Raw genomic sequence first — 17,691 nt, 5'->3', positions numbered from 1 at the left:
CCCTCGCTCCAGCCCCAGTGTTCCCCGTGCTTCAGCTCTGATCATCCTCCCGGAGTCGGACCCTCAGAAAACGGGACCCGAGTACTACGACTCCCAGAAGACTTCGCGGCCAGGCCGCCTGGGGACCTGGGGATCCGAAGGGGCCTGCCAACCCTCCCCCGGACGTGACGTAAGACGCTGCCGGAATTTCCGGGAAGTGGGCACCAGGTCTGGCCCGAACTTCCGGGTTGGTCGCGCGCCTTCCTGCGGCTAAGATGGCGGCCGAGCATCCCGAGCCTCCCAAAGGAGAGTTGCAGCTGCCGCCGCCGCCACCTCCTGGGCATTATGGCGCTTGGGCTGCCCAGGAGCTTCAGGCCAAACTGGCAGAGATCGGAGCTCCGATCCAGGGTAAGGAGATCGGGAGGTCAAACGACGGGGCAGCGTAGGCCTAGCGAGAAGCGGAGCTTGGTTACCCCGGAGACCCGGAGGCGGTGGGGAGGGGCGGAGGCGGACCACTGGGGCTCGACTGGGTCAGGCGGGCCTGCTCGGCCTGACCTACCCCATTGATCCTTTGCTTTGCCCAGCAGGGAGTCGCGAGGAGCTGGTGGAGCGGCTGCAGACCTACACTCGCCAGGTAGGTGTTGGCGGCGGGACGTGGGGTTAGGCCGTTTCTGGAGGCCTTCGCGATCCGTCATGACTCGGTCTTAGTTTCTTACGTACCAAAACACAGTAAGCAAGGGCTCGCTGTTTTTGCCTGTTCTTGCCATTATCTGACGAGTTGTAATCGTTTCTGTATATGTATTAGTTCTCTTCAGTACCTAGCCCAAGCTCTGTCAGACAGGCGCTGGTTAAATTTTGTCGAATGAATGGAAGTGAATGTCGTTTTATGGAACAGCTCTTCTTGGACTGACCTGGAGTTCTTTCTCTTTTGCAGACTGGCATCGTGCTGAATCGGCCGGTTCTGAGAGGTGAAGATGGGGACAAAGCAGCTCCTCCTCCCATGTCGGCACAGGTAAGGAGGTTGTTCTGCTTTATAAGATGCCTTCTGTTCGGGCAACTAACAGATTGGGCAGAGAGGTAATGCAAAGACAGTTGGGAGCTCTTTAGTTTTCCGTTGGTCATGATCCTCGCCTCCTTCCTTAATCAATGTCTGTTTCTCCAAAGTCTGTCTGTCTTTTAAGATCCCAGCTTAAATAGTCTGGAAGCCAGACTTGATCCTCCTTCTACTGGAAATAACTCTTTTTTGCCTTTCCAGGACACAGTTCTTGTTTTATTTAACGAGACATTATGGCTCGCTCTCTGATTTGGTTTCATATCCTTTACGTTTAGTGAGTCATTGGGACACACTGTCTCCTGTGTTAAGTCTTCTCAACTTCCATGTCCTTTCTGAGCCAGGATGTGACTTTTTCTCTAGGACAGTGGCTCTGACGGGTTTTGTTGATTTTTGTGTGTGGGATGAGGAGTTCCCAGGTGGACTTTAGAGGTGTTCTTGAATCTCCTGAAACGGTATGCAAAATTTGTGTTCATGTTTTTCTGGGGAGAGAGTCTATAGCTTTCGTTGGTTGGTGCCCCAAAGTTAGCATCTTGTTTCGCCGATACTGCTATAGAGTATTCTCTTTTTGAGCGCAAGAACTATTTGTTATTTGACTTTGAATCCCAGCACCTGGCTCACAGTAGATCCCCGGCAAATATCTGCAGTAGAGAAATGTTTCCTAGTTGATGTTCACATTTTTTTCCACAGCTCTCTGGGATTCCCATGCCGCCACCACCCATGGGACTCCCCCCTCTGCAACCTCCTCCGCCACCCCCACCACCTCCACCAGGCCTTGGCCTTGGCTTTCCTATGGCAGTTGGACCTCGCCCACCAAACTTGGGACCCCCGCCTCCTCTCCGGGTGGGTGAGCCCGTGGCTCTGTCAGAGGAGGAGCGGCTAAAGCTGGCGCAGCAGCAGGCAGCATTGCTGATGCAGCAAGAGGAGCGTGCCAAGCAGGTGGGACAGGGGTCAGCTTGGGCCTGGGTCTCCTCAGGGTCCTAAAGGGGAAATGGAGCCTCAGAGAGAGTTGGATCCTGGGGCCAACTCCTCGGGGCAGGTCTGGACCAAAGACTAGAACATAGACCCTAGCCTGGAAGAACCCCAGGAAGCAGAGCTGTGGCGGTGTGGCCCGTGGGGTGGTGGTGCCAATGTAACCTTGTTTTGTTTTTTAAGCAGGGAGATCATTCACTGAAGGAACATGAGCTGTTGGAGCAGCAGAAGCGGGTAATGCCCCCCAACCTTTGGCCCCATGGTCCAGTCCACTGGCTGTCACGTTAGTGCTTAGTGTCCAAAACATGATGCACCATTCAGATTTTCCGTGGAGGTCATCTCATCCTTAAGTTCTAGTATCTCCCAGATAATCCCATCTTTTCTAGAGCCCAGGAGTTGATCAACTACAGACTATGATCTGTTTTTGTAGGGCTTGGGAGTTAAGAGTGGTTTTTCTCTTCTTTCTTTCTATTTACTTATTTATTTACTTATTATTAAAAAAAATTTTTTTTAAGTTTATTTATTTTGAGAGAGAGAGAGACTAATGGAGGGACAGAGAAAGACAGAGAATCCCAAGCAGTCTCTGCTCAGTCAGCACAGAGCCCGACACAGGGCTTGAACTCATGAAACTTGAGATCATGACTTGAGCCGAAATCAAGAGTCAGTGGCCAAACTGACTAAGCCACCCACTTGCCCCTCTTTTTTTTTTTTTTTTTAAAGTTTATTTACTTTGAGGGAAAGAGAGCATGTGCATGTGGGTGGGGAGGTGCAGAGACAGAGAGAGAGAGAGAGAGAGAGAGAGAGAGAGAGAGAGAAAATATCAAGCAGGCTCCATGCTGCCAGTGTGGAGCCCAACATGGGGCTCAATCCCACAAACTGTGAGACCATGACCTGAGCCGAAATCAAGAGTTGGACTCTCAACCGACTGAGCCACCCACCAAGAATGGCTTATCTGTCTTTAATTTTTTTTTTTTTATGTTTGTTTATTTTTGAGAGTGCCAATGAGGCAGGGGCAGAGAGGGGGATGGAGGATCCACAGGGGGCTCTGTGCTGACAGCAGTGAGCCCGATGTGGGGCTCGAACTCTTGAAATGTAAGATCGTGACCTGAGCTGAAGGTGGGTGCTCAACTGACTGAACCACCCGGGTGTCCCAGCTTATGTATCTTTAAAGGATTATTTAAAAAAAAAAGGAAACAAATCAGGAATATACTGTAGTCTTTTCAACAGTCCTTATAGCCTAAGATATTTACTATCTAGCCTATTACAGAAAAAAGTTTGCTAATCTCTCTTCTATGTGATGTCGTTTTTGGTACCTTGGGGAGGACTTTAGGTTAATTTTGCCATTTATTCGTATTTAGACTGTGGTAGGTGTAAGTTAGGGAATGATACATAAGACATTCAGTCCCAGAGATGGGTTTTATCAGTTGTTCCCAGTGGGTTACTGTGAGTATTAGAAAATAAGCATTAATAGGAGTGAATGTGGAATTGTTTACAAAGTGCTCTTTTTCCCTAGATTGTGCTAGATCTTGAGGAGCAGGTATAAGAAAAGTATTTATTGTTCCTTAAAGATAACTTAATGCCTTAGGGCACATGGGTGGCTCAGTTGGTTAACTGTCCACCTCTTGGTTTCAGCTCAGGTCATGATCTCACAGTTTGGGAGGTTGAACCCCGAGTTAAGCTGTGCACTGACAGCAAGGAGTCTGCTTGGGCTTCTCTGTCTTCCTCTCTCTGCTCCTCCCCCACTAGTACTCTCGCGTGCGCTCGTGTGTGCTCTTTCACTTTCCTTCTCAAAATTATAAAGAATAACTTCTTGGGGGAAAAAACCATTGTTAGAAAATAGAAGATAGTGTGTAGCTATCTAAGTTCTCTTAGGAGAAGTGTTAAGTGTTAAGCTAAGTGTTAAGTTCTCTTTTAGGAACCAGGAGTTTCCTGGGCTTTTTTGTTTGTTTGTTTGTTTTTGTTTTTTTATTTCCAGGGGTTTCCTTTTCTGACGGGAGGGGAGGCCTCCTCCGTGTGGATCAGTAGTCTAGAAAGGTGCAGGTGGTGAGGATGTCCAAACTCAGCCGTACCTGATTGTTCTCCATGGGCCTGTTACTTGACTTAAAGAATCCACTTGCCAGAGGCTGTCTGTTCGATGGATTTCCAAGCTGTGTCTTCACTCCCATGTCTCTGGCAGGCAGCTGTGCTCCTGGAGCAAGAACGGCAGCAGGAGATTGCAAAGATGGGCACCCCAGTCCCTCGGCCCCCACAAGACATGGGTCAGATTGGTGTTCGCACTCCTCTGGGTCCTCGAGGTAAGACCTTGGAAATGGAAGGGAAGGGAAAGGAACACGATCGAAAACTCTTGCACGTAAGTACATACCCCGTAAAGTGCATATATTGTAAGTGTACAGTCCAATGAATTGTTTAAAACTGACCGCTCATGCAACCAGCACCTGGACCAAGAACCAAAATATTACTAGCACCCCAAAAGCTCTCACTGACTCCCTGTCAGCCCCTCCCCCTAAGGGTGGCTATCACACCTTTAGCAAAGAAGATAATTTTTTTAATGTTTATTTTTGAGAGAGAGAGAGCTCACACTTGAATGAGTGGGAGAGGGGCAGAGAGAATCCTAAGCAGGCTCTGTGCTGTCAGCGCAGAGCGCGATGTGGGGCCCGAACTCATGAACCATGAGATCATGACCTGAGCCGAATCAAAAGTTGGGTGCTTAACCAACTGAACTGCTCGGGTGGCCCCAAAGAAGGTAATTTTTAAAATGGGTGTTTTGTCTCTTTTGACCTTGCATTTCTTTCTTCTCACAGTTGCTGCTCCGGTGGGCCCCACTCCCACTGTTTTGCCCATGGGGGCCCCAGTTCCCCGGCCTCGTGGTCCCCCACCACCCCCTGGAGATGAGAATAGAGAGGTGAGATTGGTGATTTCTTTCTAGGGACAGGAGAGGGTGGTTTAGGAGAATTCTGGGAGATGGGAGGACTTCTGGGGGTGGGAGGGTGAAGGAGGAAGCCATGCTTCGTTAAAGCATATCAAGATATGGGAGGAAATAGGGCCTGGGAGACATTTCTGGGGCAGAGGTTCACTCTGAGGGGCGCTGAAGGATGATTTGACGCAGTCAGTGTTGCTGTCTGCTGTTGACGTCCCCTGGCTGGCAGCCTTTCTGGTACAAGAGGCAGAAATCCTGGGATCATCCCCTCTGCCTGGGTTGTCTGTTGCAGATGGATGACCCCTCTGTGGGACCCAAGATCCCCCAGGCTTTGGAAAAGATCCTGCAGCTGAAGGAGAGCCGCCAGGAAGAGATGAACTCTCAGCAGGGTGAGTGTGTTGTGTCCCACGGACTGCAGGGACAGAGAGGCTGCGGCCGAGTCTGCATCCTTCCATCCCTTCCCCAAGGAGGGTTTGAGAGAGAAACTGGCTCTCGGTAAAGAGGAGTTACTGCGGGCGAGTGGCAGGGTACCAGTGTGGGGAGTCTGATAGCCACCTTCCTCCCTTACAGAGGAAGAGGAAATGGAAACGGACACTCGCTCGTCCCTGGGCCAGTCAGCGTCAGAGACTGAGGAGGACACAGTGTCTGTATCCAAGAAAGAGGTATGGGATGGAGCTGAGTCTGGAAGGAACGTCAGGAGACAGTATTTGGGCACTAAATTAGAACACCAGTTCTAATGTGTAGTAGCTGCTATTTTGTGCCATTTTCTGTCCTACGCATTTTAGGGATTTTTTTTTCATTTAATTGCCGTAAATCTTTGGAGTGCAGAGTACTGTGCATGCTTTTGTTTTATAGCTGCAAAAACTGAGGTTCTGAGAGGTGCAGCAATTTACTGAAAGGCACACAGCTTGAGAGGGGCAGAACTTTGGAGCCTGACTTCAAGGCCTCTTTTCTTAGCTCTTTGGGGAAATTGGATGAGGAAATTAGGCAGCAGGCATGGTACTTGGATTCTCTGACCAAGTTGGTTTTCCTCATTTTGGCAGAAAAATCGGAAACGTCGGAACCGAAAGAAGAAGAAAAAGCCCCAGCGGGTTCGGGGCGCATCCTCTGAGAGCTCTGGGGACCGAGAGAAAGAATCAACCCGGTCCCGTGGCTCTGACTCCCCGGCAGCTGATGTTGAAATTGAGTACGTGACCGAAGAACCTGAAATTTATGAGCCCAACTTCATCTTCTTCAAGAGGATTTTTGAAGCTTTCAAGGTACAAGGAGCAGCATACTCTGAAGGGGCAAAGCTGAGCGGGGAAGGGGCAGGGATGGGGAAAGACAGTAAGGAGGGCATCTTTACAGTGCTGGGTTCAAGAACTAGGGAGAGACACAGCTGGGGTTTCCGTGGTGTCTGTCTCCTCAGCTCACGGATGATGTGAAGAAGGAGAAAGAGAAGGAGCCAGAGAAACTTGACAAACTGGAGAACTCTGCAGCCCCTAAGAAGAAGGGCTTTGAGGAGGAGCACAAGGACAGTGACGACGATAGCAGTGATGATGAACAGGTGAGGTCCCCTCCACTGTCAGGGAGATAGGGACTTGAGATGGCTGAGATGCAACCCGTGAGGGACCATGGTGAACTCTTGGAAAGGAGAATCCCTCTGGGGTGAGCTGGGCAGTGTGATTCGCTCCTAATAGTCCTGCTCAAAAGAAGTGGTGGTTTTGTTCTAGGAGAAGAAGCCCGAGGCCCCCAAGTTGTCCAAGAAAAAGTTGCGCCGAATGAATCGCTTCACTGTGGCTGAACTCAAGCAGGTGAGACCCTAGATGATCCAGCAGAGCCCGGAGCCTGGCCGGGAGACCCCATGAGGAGCTCCTAGAAATCCATAGGGGTTTTCTTTGGGGGATAGGGAGGAGGGTTTTGAAGGAGGCCTGGGTGACTTAGGTATGTGTCCTTTGAAGAAGAGAAAGAGAAAGTTTTAGATTTGAGAGGTTGGGGCTTTCTAGCGGCACGTTGCTATGGTTTCCAGCTCGTGGCTCGGCCTGACGTTGTGGAGATGCATGATGTCACCGCACAGGACCCCAAGCTCTTGGTTCACCTCAAGGCCACCAGGAATTCTGTGCCTGTGCCACGCCACTGGTGTTTTAAGCGCAAGTACCTACAAGGCAAACGAGGCATTGAGAAGCCTCCCTTCGAGCTGCCAGACTTCATCAAACGCACAGGCATCCAGGAGATGCGGGAGGCCTTGCAGGAGAAGGTAAGGGACGGGGCAGGGCTCAGATTTGCCCTGCAGGATCCACATCCTTAATATCAGCCTGTTTGAAAATCAGGAATCTTGTTCCCCAAACCCGTCTACTTCTTAACTGTCTAATTATCTGTTCTCCAGAAGTCAGCACTGCATATGACACAGGATGAGAGGGAAAGACATCAATTCGTGAAGGGTAGACAGAGCTTGCCTCAGTGTTCCGAGCTAGGTGTCCGTCTTGTCTCCTCGTTCGTCCCCTGCCTGTACTACCAGCTCTTTGAGCTGTCTGCACACAGCGGCTCCTTTTCCTGCAGGCTGCCTTTGGCTGTGTCCACCGTTTTCTGTTACCAATGTGAGCCTGATACATTTTGTGGCTAGAGATCCATGGCAGCTATGTAACTTCTTAGATCCAAGTTTTTAAATTAAATTAAATTATCTACCTTGAGTAGCTAATACTTGTGTGTACTGCAAAAAATTCAGGAGGTACAGAAGTACGCGATGAAAACTGCCTCCCAGTTAGACTGCGGTCACCCAGTTCTCTCCGGAGGCAGCTAATGAGGTCAGTCTCTTGATCAGATGGTTTAAAAGAATATTTATCGACGTTCGTAGCCAAGGATGATTTTATAGGATACATCGATTTTGCGCAATATGGATTATGTAAGTTTGAGAGGTTTGAACGGGAAGGATTTTGGTGTGACTTGTGGAATGACGTAAATGAGGTTTTTCTTTATTTCTTTGGAAGTGTCAAACTTGGTGAATACCTTTTATGACCTATCTTCTGCCACTCTCCGCAGGAAGAACAGAAGACCATGAAGTCCAAAATGCGAGAGAAGGTTCGGCCCAAGATGGGGAAGATTGACATTGACTACCAGAAACTGCACGATGCTTTCTTCAAGTGGCAGACCAAGCCCAAACTGACCATCCACGGGGACCTATACTATGAGGTTCGGGTGCGGGGGCTGGGGAGCAAAGGCTGGGCCGTTGGTCATGGCTGTGTGACTCTTGGTTGGGAAGGCTTTCTAAGCTGGCGCAGTGGCTCCTACCCTCAGCCTTAGAATTGTTCATTAACTCCCCTTGGATGGAGTAGAATTTGAAATCTTAAAATGAGGTAGTTTTGGGGCGCCTGGGTGGCTCAGTCAGTTAAGGATCCGACTTCGGCTCAGGTCATGATCTCGCGGTCCGTGGGTTCGAGCCCCGCGTCGGGCTCTGTGCTGACTGCTCAGAGCCTGGAGCCTGTTTCAGATTCTGTGTCTCCCTCTCTCTCTGCCCCTCCCCCATTCATGCTCTGTCTCTGTCTCAAAAATAAATAAACGTTAAAAAAAATTAAAAAAAAAAAAATTAATTAAAAAAAAAAATAAAATAAAATAAAATGAGGTCGTTTTTTGGGAGGAGAGATCCAGACCATGTCTTTAAAAAGTGGTAATTGGTTAGGGACAGAGGGGCCAAGTGGTGGATGCTTGTATAAAACAATTAGGACCGAGGGTGGGAGAAAAGTTTTTATTTTTTTCCTGATCCTTGAAATAGTAGTCACCGTGATATTAGGGAATTTTCAAGGTGGAAGGATCTTGGAGATGATCTTGTCGAGTGCCCTCATTTTACAGAGGAGAAAGCAGGCCCTAAATCTGGCCATGTTTTTCTAGTGGGTTAATGTCAGCACTGGAAATCTTGGTTCTCCCCTCCTTCCTGGCCTTTCTTTTTCCTACGTTAGCCAGGGAAAGGAGTGCCGAGAATCGACAGGCACTAAGCAGCCCTCAGTGGGATTTTGTATCTGGTGTGGATTGGGACTTCTCATCTTTGTTCTCTTGTCCTCTTGCCATTGAACTCCCGGTGTGTGTCTGGCATTGATAATACAGCGTGCTCTGCTTTTTTTCTCAGGGGAAGGAGTTTGAAACACGACTGAAGGAGAAGAAGCCAGGAGATCTGTCTGATGAGCTGAGGATTTCCTTGGGGATGCCAGTAGGACCAGTGAGTGCCAGTTACCTTGACTGGGGAAGCCAAGAGGAGGGTGGGAATTAGGACAGAAGGGAGACAAAGGACAGGGTTGGGCAGATGATATCCTGTTCTCTTTTTCCTGCAGAATGCCCACAAGGTCCCCCCCCCGTGGCTGATTGCCATGCAGCGATATGGACCACCCCCGTCATACCCCAACCTGAAAATTCCTGGGCTGAACTCCCCCATCCCTGAGGTGAATGCTGTCCTTTCTTTCATTTTTAGCTGGCCCTGCTTGTTAACTAGAGGATGATGTAGTTTTCCTTCTCTCATCCCACCATGTCTCTCTTTCTCTTTTCTCTTCCCCCAAAAAAGGGTAATAGTTCTTGTTTTTCAAAAAATCTGACATGCTCATCATAAAATAATTAATTAGATTTAACAAGTTCAAAGATGAAAATAAATCACCCATAATTTCATCACTCAGAAATAGTCAAGATTTAAAATTTGGCGAATGTGTTTCTGATACATACATTGATAGAAATAATTTTATCTCAAGAATGGCATTAAGTTTTCATTTTTAAACATGAAGCGTTAAATTAAAACAATTTTAATGGGGTGCCTGGGTGGCTCAGTTGGTTAAGCACCGAGTTCGGCTCAGGTCATGATCTCACGGTTTGTGGGTTCGAGCCCTGCACTGGGCTGTGTGCTGACAGCTCAGAGCCTAGAGCCTGCTTTGCATTCTGTGTCTCCCTCTCTGTGTCTGCCCCTCCCCCGCTCATGCTTTGTTTCTCTCTGTCTCTCAAAAATAAATAAACGTCAAAATTTTAATAGATAGCAAACTCATTAAAGTGAAAAGAAGGAATTGTTAAACTTCAGATAAAAACTTCTGCCTTGGCTCAGTCGGTTAAGCATCCGACTTCAGCTCAGGTTATGATCTCACGGTTCGTGAGCTCGAGCCCCGCAGCTCGAGCCTGGAGCTCTGTGCTGACAGCTGAGAGCCTGGAGTCTGCTTCAGATTCTGTGTCTCTATCTGTCTCTGTCCCCCCTGCTTGTGCTCTGTTTCTCTCTCAAAAATAAACGAACATTTATTTTTTTTTTTTTTTTTTTTTTAAATTTTTTTTTTCAACGTTTATTTATTTTTGGGACAGAGAGAGACAGAGCATGAACGGGGGAGGGGCAGAGAGAGAGGGAGACACAGAATCAGAAACAGGCTCCAGGCTCTGAGCCATCAGCCCAGAGCCCGACGCGGGGCTCGAACTCACGGAGTGCAAGATCGTGACCTGGCTGAAGTCGGACGCTTAACCGACTGCGCCACCCAGGCGCCCCAAAAATAAACGAACATTTAAAGAAATTTCTGTTTATCTTTAGAGAGAAAGAGGGAGAGCACGTGAGAGCCCAGGAGAGGGAAAAGGGAGAGAGAGAATTTTCAAAGTTAGGAAAAAATCAGGTAGAAGTTAGAGTTCTGTTTTTTAAAGTACTTTTTTTAGTTTGAGACAGCATGGGCTCTACCCTGAAGGCTGAGGTTATTAGTCTACTTTCTGCTTCCCATCTTCCCATCCTATTGCCTCTGGATTTTTGTTGCTTATTACTTTTGCTTTATAATGCTTTATGATGTTTAATTCTTCTCTGAAATCATAGTTTCCAGAGTTACCGAGTGCTAGTTTCTATTCTTTGTAGTGTGACTTTTCTCCAGGGCTTCAGAGCTCCAGGGTTTTGGAGCTTAGGAGCAGAACTGACTTGCATTTCCTGTCTCGCAGAGCTGTTCCTTTGGGTACCACGCTGGTGGCTGGGGCAAACCCCCAGTAGACGAGACTGGGAAACCACTCTACGGTGATGTGTTCGGAACCAATGCTGCCGAATTTCAGGTATAGACCATGACTGTCTTACTTGAGGTCATGAAGTTTAGAGACAGTTGGTTTATAGATTCATTATCAGGGAGGAGCTGGGTGTTCTGAAGTTTCAAAGTCTGAAAAAGGGTATGCATTTCCTGAGATGTGTTGCAGGCTCTCCACTAGACTATGAGCTCTCCTTACACGGAGGCTATTGTCTGTCTGTTTACTTTTATATTCTTTCAGTTTGCAACAGCTTGACACATGATAGGCTTATAGTAAACATTTGCTGAATGAATGAATGATCTCTTTCAGACCAAGACCGAGGAGGAAGAGATTGATAGGACCCCTTGGGGGGAGCTGGAGCCATCCGATGAGGAGTCTTCGGAAGAAGAGGAAGAGGAAGAAAGTGATGAAGATAAACCAGATGAGACAGGCTTTATTACCCCTGCAGACAGGTGGGGAGAGCAGGGTCTGTCTCTAAAGTAGTCCGGCATTGCGGGCCTTCTGCTTACTTCAGAGCTTGTTTCTGTCTTCACAGTGGCCTCATCACTCCCGGAGGGTTCTCATCAGTGCCGGCTGGCATGGAGACCCCTGAGCTCATCGAGCTGAGGAAGAAGAAGATTGAGGAAGCGATGGACGGGTGAGGGAGCCAGGCAGGGCTGAGAGGGAAGGACTTTTCCCTTCAGCCTCTGGGTTGGCCAGCTGACTTTCCCCCCCCTTTCCTTCCCTTGTGAATCAGTTATTGAACACCAGGCACTGCTCTAGGCAGTGAAAAACGCTTGGTAAGCAGTTCTTTAGAGAACAAAGTAATTTCAGGTGGAGATAGGTGTAGCAACATAAGCTAGGGAGTGGGATGTAGAGAGATTTGGGGGGTGGGGAGGTCTTTGGGAAAGCCTCGATGAGGTATTTGAGCTGAGAGCTGAATGTTAGGAAAGAGCCAGCCACAGGGTGATCTGGGGCAGGAGGAACCAGAAGTGCCTAAGACAGGCATGGGTTTCACATGGTCCTGCCATGGAACTTTTCTTATTAGGGACATAAATGTGTAGGATTGTCCAGTCTTCTTGGTGAGTTGGTCCCTTTTCCATGAGATAATCTTCTTTTCTGCCCGTACAGTTCTTTGTTCCATCTTCCCATTTTCCTATGTTTTAGATTGATAGAATATTAAAAACATTTTTTTTAATGTTTGTTTATTTTTGAGAGCAAGAGAGGGAATGGAGAGGGACGGAGGGAGAGAAGGAGACACAGAATTTAAGCAGACTCCAGGCTCTGAGCTGTCAGCACAGGGCCTGACATGGGGCTTGAACTCGTGAACTGCGAGATCATGACATGAGCTGAAGTTGGATGCTTAACCGACTGAGCCACCCTGGCGCCTCAATAGAACCTTTTTCATGACTCCATTTTCTCTCTTTTGTTGACTTACTAACTGTAAAGCTCTGTTTTGTTATTTTTAGCGGTTGCTGTAGGGTTTATAGTATCCATCCTTATCACAGTCTGCCTTCAAGTGATATGCCGCTTCTGGAGAGTAGCAAGCACCTAACAACCGCACACTTCTATTTCTCTCTTCCCAACCTTTGTACTGTTGTCACGCTTTTTACTGTTACGTGGTATAAATCCTACACTGTGGTTATTTTCGTTTAAAAGGTCAGTTATCTTTTAAGTTATCTTTTAGAGAGATTTACATAATTAGTCATATATTAAGCTATGTAATTGCCATTTTCAGTGATCTTTCATTTCTTTGTGTACAAAGGCTTCCTTCAGCATTTCTTGTGTGGCTGCTGGTCATGAATTCTTTCAAGTGTTGGCAGTCTCAAAACTTCTTCACTTGTCCTTTTGAAAGATTTTTTTTTTTTAAGTGTTTATTTTTGAGAGAGAGACAGATAGAGCCTGAGTGGAGGAGGGGCAGAGAGTGAGGGAGACACAGAATCCAAAGCAGGCTCCAGGCTCTGTGCTGTCAACACAGAGCCTGATATGGGGCTTGAACTCACGAACTGTGAGATCATGACTTGAGACGAAGTCGGATGCTTAACTGACTAAGCCACCCAGGCGCCCCAGAATTTTTTTTTTTAATGTTTATTTTTGAGAGAGACAGAGAACAGAGGGCGAGCAGGGGGAGGGGCAGAGAAAGGGAGACGCAGATTCTGAAGCAGGCTCCAGGCTCTGAGCTGTCAGCACAGAGCCCTTTGTGGGGGCTCATATCCATGAACCGTGAAATCATGACCTGAGCCTAAGTCAGAGGCTTAACTGACTGAGCCGCCCAGGTACTCCTCAAAGATTTTTGGAAGATTTTGACCAGGTATAGGATTCTAGGTTGACAGTGTTTTATTAAATTTTTTTATTTCTTTCAGTATTTTAAAGATGTTGCTGTGGTGACTTTCTTGCATTGTTTCTGAGGAGAAGTCTGTTTTCCTTCCTTTCTTCTTTTTTTTTAAGAATTTTTTTTAATTTTAATTTTTTAAAATTTACATCCAAATTACTTGGCATATAGTGAAACAATGAAGTCCTCATATGAGTGAAGTCCTATGATTTTTGTCTTTCTCTGACTAATTTCACTTAGCATAATACCCTCCAGTTCCATCCACGTGGTTGCAAATGGCAAGATGTCATTCTTTTTGATTGCCGAGCAATACTCCATCGTATATATATCCCACATCTTCTTTATCCATTTATCCATCGATGGGCATTTGGGCTCTTTCCATACTTTGGCTATTGTTGGTAGTGCTGCTATAAACATGGGGGTGCATGTGTCCCTTCGAAACAGCACCCCTGTGTCCCGTGGATAAATGCCTCGTAGTGCCATTGCTGGGTCGTAGGGTAGTTCTATTTTTAGTTTTTTGAGGAACCTCCATCCTGTTTTCCAGAGTGGCTGCACCAGCTTGCATTCCCATTCCTTCCTTTATTCTGTATATAATGTGTCCTTTTATCTCTGGCAGCTTTTAAGATTTTCGCTTCCCCCATTTTGAACAATTTAATTCTGTGTGGTATGGTGTAGTTTCTTCATGTTTCTTTGTGCGGGGTTGGGTAAGTATCTTGAATTTGTGAGTTAATCATTTTTATGAATTTTGGAAAAAATCTGATTATTTCTACAAATATATTTTCTGTTCCCTTTGCTTTCTCCTCCCCTTTGGCAAGTCCAATTATACATGTATTAGGTCTGTTTGAAGTTGCCCTCCTGCTCATGAATGCTCTGCTCATTTCAAAATACCCCTTTTCTCTTTGTATTTCATTTTAGAAAATTTCTATTCCTGTTTCTTCAAGTTTTTTCCGTGGGTTCTAATCTGACAGTAATCCCATCCAGTGTCGTTTTCATCTCTAGCTGTATGATTTGGATCTTTTCATATGTTCTGGGTGTCTATTTTTGAACCAGATGGCAGGCAGTTATAATAACATGCTGGTTCTGGGTTGATTTAAATTGATTAATTATTTTTCTCATTAGGATTGTGTTTTCTGCTGCTGCTCATGCTTGTTTACTTTTGTTTGAAGGCCAGACTTGGTGAAATTTACCTTGTTGGGCCCAGGTTCTTTTATATCTTTTTTTTTTTTTTTTTTTACTTAAAAAAATTTTTTTTAATGTTTTAAGCGGGGGAGGGCAGAGAAAGGGGGAGACACAGAATCCTAAGCAGGCTCCAGGCTCTGAGCTGTCAGCATAGAGCCTGAGGTGGGGCTCGAACTCATGAATGGTGAGATCATGACCTGAGCTGAAATCGGACGCTTAACTGACTCAGCCACCCAGGTGCCCCTCTTTTGTATTTCTACAAATCTTCAGCTTTGTTCAGGAACACCATCAAGGTACTTGGAAACAGTTTGATTATCTCAAGTCTTGCTTTTCAGGTGGGTGGTTCTTTCCCTGGCTCTGGTACTTTCCTCACACAGAGTACTCCCTTGAGTACTTGAGGAGGGCCCTCTTTAGGTCTCTTGAGTTCTCAAGTCTCTGTTTTGCTGTCTCTTCCCTAAGACTCTGTCCTGTGATCTCTAGCTGCCTAGGCCTTTGTGGACTTTGGGGTTCATCCCTTCAACTCATGAAGTCCTCTGGGCTCTACATGGGTTCCCCCTCCTTGTTTCATGGCCTGCAGACTCTCTCACTGCAGTAGACAGGGCAACTGAAGGACATACCTCATTTGTTTCCTGTCTCTCATGAGTCGCTCCCCTTTGTTACCCCATGTCCTTTGTTTCTTGTGTTCTGCCCATTTTTTGGTTGTTTCAGGTGGGAGGGTAAATCTGGTCCCTGTTACTCCTTCTCCAGAAGCAGAAGTCTCAGGCTTTGCATATTCAAGGAAGAAAAGAAAGAAGGGTACTATGGTTGGAGTATAGGGAACAAGGATTAGGTAAGACTGGCTTGGATGGTTCTTGTACCCTAGGAAGTATTGGAAGTTTAAGTTCTCTGTGTTAGAACCCCAGGTACAACTTTGGGCAGGAGCTCTTGTAGTGTCTTCTCTCCTGCCATCTTCTGTGTACCAGAGTTCTTTCAGAAACTTTAAGCCTGACCCTTAGCCCTTCTTCACATATGGGAATCTTGGACTCTGATCTCTAAACTTGGTTCAGGGGATCCCTTAACTCAGTCTCTGTTTTCCTTCCAGGCTGTATTTCCTAGAATCAGTGCCATCCCACCCCTCTCCCCACTGACACAATCCTTTCTTCTTGTGGGTCTCCATAACCTGCAGAGGCGGCCTAAGCATTGTTTTTCCCCTGGGTGTCTTGGAATCTCTTCCGGGAGCTGGGTGGAGGTGCTGCTCATGTTCTTTTTGCTTCCTCTTCTGGAAACCCTTTTATCCCTTCCTTTTTGGGCCTGATCCCATTGTCCTCTGCAGAAGTGAGACACCTCAGCTGTTCACTGTGTTACCAGAGAAGAGAACGGCCACTGTTGGGGGAGCCATGATGGGATCAACCCATATCTATGACATGTCCACAGTGAGTATTCTTTTGGGGGCTGGAAAAGGGGGCGGAAACTAAGTCTTCTAAGCCTCTCTGTAGATGACAAGACTCTGATCCCTTTTCTAGGTTATGAGCCGGAAAGGCCCAGCTCCTGAGCTGCAAGGTGTGGAAGTGGCCCTGGCACCTGAAGAGTTGGAGCTGGATCCCATGGCCATGACCCAGAAGTATGAGGAGCATGTGCGGGAGCAGCAGGCACAGGTGGAGAAGGAAGACTTCAGTGACATGGTGGCTGAGCATGCTGCCAAACAGAAGGTAGGAGGTCACAGGGGAACCCGGCTGGGTGTGAGCCAGGAACTAGGTACCAGGGACTCCTTTTTCAGTGGAGTGGTGTCCTCTCTGTCTGCTGCCCTGAGCTTCCCTGGTGCTGGAAACCTTAGAAATCCTCTGGTGGGCTGCCCTCTTTAAGGATGATGAAACTAAGGCACAGGGAGGGGAGCTCATCCAAGTCTGAGAATCCAGTTTTAGCACTTTTTTCCACAGATCTGTGTGGCTGAGTCAGGCTGCCCACCCTTGTCTTGGGGATCAGTGGGTTGTTTCACTTGTTGTAACCTGTTTCTCTTTCTCTCCTCCAGCAAAAGAAACGGAAAGCTCAGCCCCAGGACAGCCGCGGGGGCAGCAAGAAATATAAGGAGTTCAAATTTTAGGTCCCCCTCGCATACCTGGCCCTCCTTTCAGCTCTTTGTCTGGATGCTTGGGCTTCACACATGGTCCCCGAGAGCCAGCTCTCCCACAGTTCCCAAGGGCTTGTCATTTCATGTTCTTATTTTAGATCTGTTTTGTAAATAAAGCTGTTTCCCAAGGAAAGAGATGCATATGCAACACTTCTGATCCTCCTTCGTTTTTTTTATGTGTTTTTTTTTTTTTTTTAAGTTTATTTATTTATTTTGAGAACAAGAGAGAGGGAGGGGCAGAGAGAGAAACTCAGGCAGGCTCTGCACTGTCAGCTCGGAGCCTGACATGGGGCTTGAACGGTGAGGTCACGACCTGAGCTGAAATCAAGAGTCAGATGCTTAACTGACTGAGCCACCCAGGTGTCTTTTAATCCCCTCGGGCAAAAGGACTAAAAAATGGGGGCAAAAGGACTAAAACATTGGCTTTTTCTGCAACCTCGGGGCTGCCCCAGTGCCAGGGGCATGCACCTGGGTCAGATGTTGCAGTTGAGACTGGTGATAACTCCAAAGCCATGCTGAAATTGTTTCACCACTACCTGCCTTTGTAGGAAGGCTCTGGGGCAAGTATCTCTAGGTCTGGTTTGACCTTACTACTTTGTCCTTGGGGACTAAAAATAGCCAGCTTAGCACCCTGGCTGGGCTGAGGAGGTGCAGTGGGCTTGGGAAGTAGGCCAGGTCAGGCCTTCCTAATAGACCTGTGGCCGAAAGAGTCCCAAGTCCTTACCTGGGAGGGAACACAGCCCCAAATCTAGATTGTCTGGAGTCCCCGTGAATCCCTGGGTGGTTTCAGCCACCCAGCCTCTAAGTTTGGTAGGGGGAGGGAGGGGGAGCTTGCTTTCTCCAGGTTCTAGTCTTCTGGTCTTCAGAAGTCTTCCCAACAGGCTAGACTAGGTTGGACTTAAGGGGCCCAACGGGCATTTGCCGGGTGCTGGGAGAGAAGTTCTGCTGTGGTGCTACTGGTGTTGCTTTGCTGGAAGTGCAGCAACTGAGATGTCGATGTCAGGAGATTTCAAGATGGTTTCTGGAGGTGATGGATGTGGGTGGTAGTGTGGGAGATCCCACGTTGGACGTGGCAATCGGGGTAGGCCTTGGGGGAGTAGGATTTTAGAAATTAAACGGTGAAGCAGAGAAAACGTTACAGGTGGAAGCAATTGAGGGCAGGGATGGGGGGCTTGGGACTCTATAAT

General features: G+C 47.5%; 1 protein-coding gene across 3 annotated transcripts; it reads left to right on the top strand.

Annotated features, from left to right (window-relative positions):
- The first annotated feature begins 220 nt into the window (after positions 1-220).
- On the top strand, positions 221-16,654 carry SF3B2 (splicing factor 3b subunit 2). Of its 3 annotated transcripts, none has more exons than XM_047879230.1 (22): positions 221-387; positions 567-613; positions 914-991; positions 1,721-1,969; positions 2,186-2,236; positions 4,179-4,296; positions 4,804-4,904; positions 5,212-5,308; positions 5,490-5,581; positions 5,963-6,178; positions 6,328-6,465; positions 6,632-6,712; positions 6,928-7,155; positions 7,938-8,087; positions 9,019-9,108; positions 9,221-9,328; positions 10,830-10,937; positions 11,217-11,359; positions 11,443-11,544; positions 15,710-15,809; positions 15,900-16,085; positions 16,406-16,654. In XM_047879230.1, the coding sequence occupies exons 1-22, from the start codon at positions 255-257 to the stop codon at positions 16,475-16,477; spliced, it is 2,688 nt and encodes an 895-aa protein (XP_047735186.1). In that variant the 5' UTR covers positions 221-254; the 3' UTR covers positions 16,478-16,654. The 3 variants fall into 3 exon arrangements, with proteins under 3 accessions (XP_047735186.1, XP_047735187.1, XP_047735185.1); XM_047879231.1 differs by having other exon boundaries at positions 564-613; positions 2,189-2,236; XM_047879229.1 differs by having other exon boundaries at positions 564-613.
- Positions 16,655-17,691: the final 1,037 nt, after the last annotated feature.

Source organism: Prionailurus viverrinus, chromosome D1 (assembly GCF_022837055.1).
Source record: "Prionailurus viverrinus isolate Anna chromosome D1, UM_Priviv_1.0, whole genome shotgun sequence".
NCBI classification, from domain to species: domain Eukaryota; kingdom Metazoa; phylum Chordata; class Mammalia; order Carnivora; family Felidae; genus Prionailurus; species Prionailurus viverrinus.
Note: the sequence above shows the minus strand (reverse complement) of the source record. Positions and strands in the feature narration are given on the sequence as shown.